Source organism: Babylonia areolata, chromosome 33, assembly GCF_041734735.1.
Source record: "Babylonia areolata isolate BAREFJ2019XMU chromosome 33, ASM4173473v1, whole genome shotgun sequence".
Lineage (NCBI taxonomy): Eukaryota > Metazoa > Mollusca > Gastropoda > Neogastropoda > Buccinidae > Babylonia > Babylonia areolata.
Window position 1 is genome coordinate 6787328 of NC_134908.1, and position 8921 is coordinate 6796248.

The window sequence follows — 8921 nt, forward strand, 5'->3', positions numbered from 1 at the left end:
TTGTGGCATGGTATAATTCTCAGAGGAGAGGCACCAGCCAGACTCAGCCATGCACTGGATTCTTAACTCTCTCCATACGAACGGCGAAAGAGTCAGCGTTAACAGTGTTTCATCCCAGTTACCATCATCAAAATATTGCAAGCGGAACGCTCTTATACTGAAGAGGTGAATGTTGACAAAGAATACCACAGTTCTGACGACGGAAGCTAAAGGTTGGGTCATTCAGACACCCACTGGACATCCGAGGGGTCTGTGTAGAGGAGAAGAGAGGACTGGCCGTACTGAGTGAGTTAATCCAGTGCTCACCAGAGATCAGGGTTCGATGCCTGTTTCAGTACGATGTCATGTCTTTGGGGAAGGGCACTTTTACTCCGATTTTCTATACACGAAACTCCATATCGGTGACAACAGAGCAGTGCCCCTGCAGAACAGGCAACCAGACAACAGAACATCTGCTGCAGTCCTGCCCGCTTCACCAAGCGCTCCGAGAGAAAACCTAGCCCGACCCAGTCCCAGCGGCCCGGAAGCTCTACGGAGGACTGGAGGACCTGCGACGTACTGCCGCCTTCGTCGAGGAGATGGGGGAATCCATCTGATAAATTTTGAATTTGTATTGTATTTCTTTTTATCACAACAGATTTCTCTGTGTGAAATTCAGGCTGCTCTCCCCTGGGAGAGCACATCGCTACACTACAGCGCCACCCATTTTTTTGGTATTTTTTCCTGCATGCAGTTTTATTTGTTTTTCTTATCATAGTGGATTTTTCTACAGAATTTTGGCAGGAACAACCCTTTTGTTGCTGTGGGTTCTTTTATGTGCGCTAAGTCAGTAAGTGCATGCTGCACACGGGACCTCGGTTTATTATCATCTCATCTGAATGACTAGCATCCAGACCACCACTCAAGGTCTAGTGGAGGGGGAGAAAATGTCGGCAGCGGAGCTGTGATTCGATCCAGCGCACTCTCGCTTCCTAGGCGGACGCCATCACTCCACGAACGAATGACGAACGAGACGACAGCAACTCCGATTTGCTTCACTCCACCTGGGTGTGAATGGGTACCCGACCTCGGTCGGGGACGGTTGGAAATGGCAGGAGGGGGGAACGGGGCCCCACCACCTTTCCTTGCCCAGTCCTGGACACAGTGGATGTGTGAGTGAACTCCCCTGATGGTCTGTAAAAGGAATGGGACCTTTCACCTTTGAATTGAATTATTATTATCGCTTGAGTATGTGTGTGTGTGTGTGTGTGTGTGTGTGTGTGTGTGTTGTAGATTTCTGGCGATTTCCTGACCCAGGTTCGTCACCAGAACAAGACAGGGGGCAGCCGTAAAGGCAAGGACAAAATGGTGAGTTTGTGTGTGTGTGTGTGTGTGTGTGTGTGTGTAGTGTTGTGTGTGTGTGTGAGTGTGTGTGAGTGTGTTTAGTATTATTATTTTATTATTAGTTGTTTTTTTTATGGGCATTTACGCCTAATCTTGAAAATACACCCTTGAAAAGTGCCAGAAAAAAAAGAAGTAAGTAACTTGGCTTCGAATCCGTGTCACACTGATGTCATGTGACCATGGCTCAGAAGTCGGAGAGTTAACTCTCTCTGGATGATGGAATGCTTACACATTCCTACATTAAATGTATTCGGATTTGAAAGACGGAATGGAATAACATTTTCCAAAAATAAAAATCCATCACGCGCTGTACACGTGATTTTGTCATTAGCCAAGCAGAGTGCGCTATTCTGGGTCACTCCACAACCGAATGGTATGATTGGCCAGCCTGTAATGTGTAGCCTGTCTCACACACATGCTGACAAAGTCACTGATCGGTCACCTGCTCGCATAACAGCCTGTTAGCAAAGTGGCATCTGAATCGGGGGAGCTTCTCAGTATGTTGCAGAGTAAACAAGACAACGATGGCAACGTTTTAGTGTTGCCGAAGTACTTGAAATGCTACAAACTGAAGGGTTGGACATCGAAGAGGTGGATGATGACGAAGAAGAAGACCGTGAATTAAGTGCAGAAAGCAAGCATGGGTATGGTGATTTGGGGTGAAAAACTGCCATTATTTTCTACACAATGGCAAAATTGTAAAGATAAGATGACAAATTAGATTTGTGTAATATGTAATAGCCCAACACGTAATAAACCAATTCTGAAAGTTTCATTTTCTTACTTGCCGTCCCAAGGGAGTTAAAGGGGGTTAAAGCCTCTGCTGTGTTCCTTCTTTGCAAAGATTGACATGTAATTAAAAAAAAAAAAAAAAAAAAATTAAAAGAGAAATATAAAAAAAAGGTAATAAGAAAGCCTGTGAGTTTTTAGTTAAATGCTGTGCATGTTTTCATTAAAAGTGGTGTGTGTGTGTGTGTTTGGTTGTTGGGTTTATTTTGTGTGTGTGTGTGTTTTGTTCTGGTTGTTGGGTTTATTTTGTGTGTGTGTGTGTTGTTCCTCTATGTGTTTGAGTTGTTTGTGTGTGTTGTTCTTTGTGTATGTAATTGTGTGTGTGTGTTTTGGGGTGCATGTGTGTATTGTTTGTGTGTGTTGTTCTTGTGTATGTAATTGTGTGTGTGTGTGTTTTGGGGTGTGTATGTGTGTATTGTTTGTGTGTGTTGTTCTTGTGTATGTAATTGTGTTTGTGTGTGTTGTTCTTGTGTATGTAATTGTGTGTGTGTGTTTTGGGGTGTGCGTGTGTGTATTGTGTTGGTGTGTGTGTGTGTGTGTGTGTGCGTGTGTGTGTGTGTGTTTTGGGGTGTGCATGTGTGTATTGTGTTGGTGTGTGTGTGTGTGTGTGTGTGTGTGTGTGTGTGTGTGTGTGTGTGTGTGTGTGTGTGTTTCAGAGACTTTTCAAGAAGAAGGACCGATCAGAGGCCAACAAGAAACCAGTGTCTGAGGTGATGATTTCGTTAACCATGTTCGTTTCCTGTCTTTTGAGAACCCCCCACCCCCACCCCGCTCCTGCCCCTCCAAACTTTTCTTTTATCGCCCGTAATGATACAGGAATTTTTGTCCGTCCATAGACCTACCTGGCATACATTCTGTGTTTCTCTCTCTCTCTGTCTCTCTCTGTGTCTCTGTCTCTGTGTCTCTCTCTCTCCCCTCTCTCAGAGTCTCTCTCTCCCTCCCTCTCGCATACATTCTGTCTGGGTGTCTGTCTCTCTTTCCCTCTCTGTCTTTCGCTCTCTCCCTCCTTCTCTTGCATATTCTCTCTCTCTCTCTCTCTCTCTCTCTCTCTCTCTCTCTCTCTCTCTCTCTCTCTCTCTCTCTCTCTCTCTCTCTTCCGCCCTCCCTCTCCCTCCCTGCCTCTCTCTCTCCTTTAACTTTTCTCTTGTTCTCTCTCTATATATGTATAGTCTCTCTCTCTCTCTCTCTCTCTCTCTCTCTCTCTCTCTCTCTCTCAACACCTTTCTCTCTCACCAATCCATTTTGTGTATGTTTCAGTGTGTGTATGTGCACGTGCGAGTATGTGTGTAACGAAAAGGGTGGAAGAACATTTTTCATATGTTCTGGAGCTTTTAATTTTCCCTTTTTTGTCCCCTCACACAATTAGTGGAGTGATGGCCTAGAGGTAACGTGTCCGCCTTGGAAGCGAGAGAATCTGAGCGCGCTGGTTCGAATCACGGTTCAGCCGCCGATATTTTCTCCCCCTCCACTAGACCATGAGTGGTGGTCTGGACGCTAGTCATTCGGATGAGACAATAAACCGAGGTCCCATGTGCAGCATGCATTTAGCGCACGTAAAAGAACCCACGGCAACAAAAAGGTTGTTCCTGGCAAAATTTTGTAGAAAAATCCACTTCGATAGGAAAAACAAATAAAACTACACACAGGAAAAAATACAAAAAAAATGGGTGGCGCTGTAGTGTAGCAACGCGCTCTCCTTGGAGAGAGCAGCCCAAATTTCACACAGAGAAATCTGATGTGATAAAAAGAAATACAAATAGAAATATGACCCCCAGAAAGTATCGATTTCATCATTAGTAGTCAAATACATATTGTCTTGATGCATGTGATATGAGCAAATGCAATAAACCATTGTCTTTTCTCTCTCTGTCTCTGTCTCTATCTCTCTCTCTCTGTCTGTCTCTGTCTCTCTCTGTCTGTCTGTCTGTCTGTCTCTCTCGACACCTCTCTTGTTCTCTTATCCATCTGTCAGTATATGTGTGTGCGTGTGTGTATTCTTCATCATGCATGTTCTTCTGCACAAATTTTTCTTTCTTTCTTTCTTAATTTCTTCCGCTTTGTACATGTGTGCACTTCATGTAGTTGATGTAGATCAGCGAAGACAAATTGGGAGAATAGGCCATGTCTGAAATCTTATTTCTGTAAAGAGTGTTTAGAGTTCCGAGTTCTTTGTCTCTCCTCTCTGTCTTTCTCTCTCTCTCTCTCTCCCGCCCTCCCTTTCTCTCTCTCCCCCCCTCTCTCTCTTCTGCCCTCCCTCTCCCTCCCTGCCTGTCTCTCTGTCTCTCTCCTTTAACTTTTCTCTTGTTCTCTCTCTATATATATATGTATAGTCTCTCTCTCTCTTTCTCTTTCTTTTTCTTTCTCTCTCTCTCTCAACACCTTTCTCTCTCACCAATCCATTTTGTGTATGTTTCAGTGTGTGTATGTGCACGTGCACATCTTGTTAGTATCATCTTGTTAGTATTGTCCTCACTATGGACTTTTGTCTGGACAACAGTCAGACGCGCAGAATGGTATAATCCGTGTGCTGGCGCCGGAGGTGACCAGAAATCCCTACGTGGTTCAGCTGGACGATCGTCTGACGGCCGGCGACATTGTGGATTGCTTCAGGCGTGACTTTGGCTTGGCTGGCGGGTAAGTAGGGATTTTTTTTTTTTCTTTTTTTCTTTCTTTTTTCCTTTCTTTTTCTTTTTTTTTTAAAGATTGAAGCTTCTTTTTTTTTTTTTTTCTTTCTTTTTTCCTTTCTTTTTCCTTTCTTTTTTTTTTTTAAAGATTGAAGCTTCTTTTTTTTTTTTTCTTTTTTTCTTTCTTTTTTCCTTTCTTTTTCTTTTTTTTAAAAAAGATTGAAGCTTGTTTTTTTTTCTTCTTTTTTCCTTTTTTTTTTTTTTTTTTTTTTTTTAAAGATTGAAGGTTTTTTTCTTTCTTTTTTCCTTTCTTTTTCTTTTTTTCTTTTTTTTAAAGATTGAAGCTTCTTTTTTTTTTCTTTTTTTTTTTTCTTTTTTTAAGATTGAAGCAACTGCAGCATTGGAATTGCAGCAGGAAATATGACGCTGATAACAGGAGCCATTGTATCATAGTCAAGGAAACAAACTCTTGTTTTTCTCTCTCTGCCTCTCCTCATCCCTCTCTCTGTAAAAAGAGTGCGCATTTGGGGAGGGGGAGGGAGGGGAGAATGGGGGGGGATGTATGTGCATGTGTGTTTGTGTGTGACAAGGTGTGATTGTTCAGCTGTTTTTGTCACCAGTTTCTTGTGTCTTCTTTTTATTCATCATCGTTATTTATACAGCGTCTGTCCTCGGGGAAGAGACCAAGCTCCATGTGCTTTTCAAACAGTCGTTTTGCTCCAACAGGCTGTCTGAGAACTTCCTACCTTGAGGCGCTCATCGTTCGTTTCCTGTGTCATTCAGTCAGGCTTCAGTCACACGCATGGACACACATGTGTATATTGGAGTGGACAACATGGACAACACTTTTGTTGCTGTGGATTCTTTAACGTGCACTGAGTACATGAGAACTCGGTTGTTTTTTTTTGTTGTTTTTTTTTTTTTGCGTTTCTGAGTTGCACCTGTATTCATTTTTGATCAAGCTCAAGGTAAATAACAACAACAACAACAACACAAAACTGAGAAACCAGAAATCAAAACAAAACAAAAGAAAAAAATCATGTGGGGGAAAAAAAAAACCCCAAAACACAGGAGTTTGTTAGTTTCTTTTCCTTGAACCGCAACGATGTCACTTGTAAGCAGACAGGAACTTCCTTGACAAATAATGTGATGAAGGAGAGAGGAGGGAGAAGAAAAAAAAAAAAAGATATAAAAAAAAAAAAAAAAAATTCAAAACAAGCCAGTGTTGAGGCATTCAGACATTACAAACCACGGAGGGCCAAAGGAGAACTTGGTTTATCGTCTCTTCTGGTTTACCAGTGGTCAGACCACCACTCAAGGTTCTTTTGCTTCCTAGGTTGACCTCAGTGGAGTGATGGCCTAGAGGTAACGCGTCCGCCCAGGAACCGAGAGAATCAGAGTGCACGGCTCACCCACCAATATTTTCTCCCCCTCCACTAGACCTTGAGTGGTGGTCTGGATGCTAGTCATTCGGATGAGACGATAAATCGAGGTCCCGTGTGCAGCATGCACTTAGTGCACGTAAAAGAACCCACAGCAACAAAAGGGTTGTTCCTGGCAAAATTCTGTAGAAAAATCCACTGTGATAAGAAAAACAAATAAAACTGCACGCAGGAAAAAATACAAAAAAAAAAATGGGTGGCGCTGTAGTATAGCGACGCACTCTCCCTGGGAAGAGCATCCCGAATTTCACACAGAGAAATCTGTTGTGATAAAAAGAGATACAAATACAAATACAAATGTTACCACTAAACCACCACCCCTCACACACACACACACATTGTCTCTCTCTCTCTCACTCACTCACTCACTCTACAGAATTTTTGCCAAGATATTATAAAGATCCCTGTGCTTTTAGATTTAATTTGCACATGTCAAAACATGAGCTTACTCAAAAAAACTTGGCCATATACTTAAATGAAGCATTGAAGAGACTTTGAATAGTTATTTTGTGAATGTTGTTGAGTACTGTATTAGTTACTTTTGGTTGTTTTGTGATGTTGGTTTATCGTGTCAAGTCATTTTCTTTCTTTCTTTATTTTCTTGTATGACGCCCTTCAGTAAGGGACTTTGGCCTTAATCTGAATAAAAGATCGTTATAGTTATCGTTATCACTCACTCACTCACGACGAACCATTAAAAGAAATTGTGTTTTGTTTTCTTCCCCCCCCTCTCGCCCCCACAGTGTGTCAGAGAGCAGACACACCAGGGGTTCGAGCCTCAACTCCTCCCTGTCCAACAGTCCCAGCAGCGCCCAGTACACGGAGCACCGCACCTACCTGTATGAAGTGGGCGGCAATATAGGTGAGTTGGGGGGTGGAGTGTGGGGGAGGACAGGGCTGTGAAGTGACCGGGTGAGAGAGAGAGAGAGACGGTTGTTTGGTCTTTTGCTTTAATGTCTGGTACTTTGCAGTAAGTGTGAGTTTGCATAAAAGTCACAATATACAATACACAAACTTTATTGTCTATACTTTGGTACAGAGATTTTCTTTTTGGCAGCAGCACATGTCTGACATAAGAAGAAAACAACAAACAAATAAAATGAATAGAAAATAAAAAGATAAATGGCACCTGCTGTCCCAACCTTGTCTAATCACTGCTTTCCTCTTTTTGCTGTCTTCTCAGTTAAAAAGATATGTATAGAGAGAGAGAGAGAGAGAGGGAAAGAAAGAGAGAGAGGTGGATAGGTACATAGATGTATAGAGAGGGAGATATATATAGAGATACATAGATACGTAGATAGATACATACATATATAGATAAACAAAATTAAACAACTAAGTAGTGACTAGCATGTCAGCTGGTGAAATTATAAGACTGCCAATGGGCCTTCGAGTTAAATTCTGAAGTATTTCAGACGTAAGTTGTTTCTCATATGAAAGGTTTCTAATGGTAAGAGATGGAACTGCATGTTTTCTTTATGACTCGTAGGAATAAAAAATGTTTTCAGCTGTTCACATTGATAGATGATATATGGTTTTTTTTCTTTCTGTCTGCAAGTGTATTTGTTTTACAATCAAAGTGAATTTTTTGTTTTCCTTCATAATTTTGTCAGGGACAACCTTTTTGTTGCCATGGGTTCTTTTATGTGCGCTATCTGCATGCTGTACACAGCACCTCAGTTTATCATCTCCTTCCACTGTGTTGCAGGAGAGCGATGCCTGGACCCTCGCACCAGGATGAGAGAATTATACCACGTCAACCCCACTGCCGACTGGGTAATCCGATTCAACGTCGATCGCTAGCGTCTCTCTATGGAGGAGTGTGGACTGCCCGCTGATGTGTTTGTGTCGGAGTTAACCTATGCCAGTGCTTACGTTGACAGTCAACCCTTAGTGTTCCCGCCTCAGCAGCAAACAGAACGGTGACCCCACCGAAAACCTGTCCAGGGGTTTCACAATATGTTGGGGGGTTTTTTGGGGGGGTGCGGGGGTGGGTTTGTATGTTTCATATGAAACCCTTTCTGGAATCAAAGTGAAAGAGTTGATATAATATTACATGTATCTATGTTGTTGTTGTTGTTTTTTTTACTCTTGTCTACTTGATATAAAACCATTTCTTGAGTTGAGGAAAATGACTGTAGATGAATGTGCTGTAGTCCGCTTCATTTAAAGCCATTTCTGGAATTGTGAAGAAAGGACTATGTGTATATGTACATATTCTGTAAGGTGCACACACACACACACACACACACACACACACACACACACACATATATATATATATATATATATATATATACATATACTATAGTTTGAGGCATATGAAACCATTTCTGGAATTGTGATAAAGACAGTATGTATACGATAGTCAGATGCATTTGAAACCATTTCCATATTTGTGAAAAAGTCTATGTATATTTTATATATCTATTGTCTGAGGCATATATGTATACTATTGTTGTTGCATATCAAACCGTTTCTGGAATTGTGAAAAAAAACTATGACTTGCAATAGTCTCGTGGTGCAGTACTGAAGCAGAATTGTATTTTCGTACTGAAGCTGAAAACGTTTACCTCTGCATTCCTTTAGTATTTGTGTGAGTGGGTGTAAAGAATTTATGATAATGATTGTGCATGGCATTTTTGAGTGACAGTAGAATTTATAGTAATTATTTGTTTTGCAT

General features: G+C 41.7%; 1 protein-coding gene across 1 annotated transcript in view; it reads left to right on the forward strand.

Moving 5' to 3' along the window:
* Positions 1-8486, forward strand: part of LOC143277077 (rho GTPase-activating protein 18-like) — a 46018-nt gene extending 37532 nt beyond the window's left edge. Inside the window, exons 14-18 of the mRNA XM_076581816.1 lie at positions 1273-1347; positions 2829-2882; positions 4670-4806; positions 6982-7100; positions 7947-8486. Coding sequence (XP_076437931.1) covers positions 1273-1347; positions 2829-2882; positions 4670-4806; positions 6982-7100; positions 7947-8041 — 480 coding nt within the window. The 3' untranslated portion in view covers positions 8042-8486. The remainder of the gene's footprint in view (positions 1-1272; positions 1348-2828; positions 2883-4669; positions 4807-6981; positions 7101-7946) is intronic.
* The last annotated feature ends 435 nt before the right edge of the window (positions 8487-8921 follow it).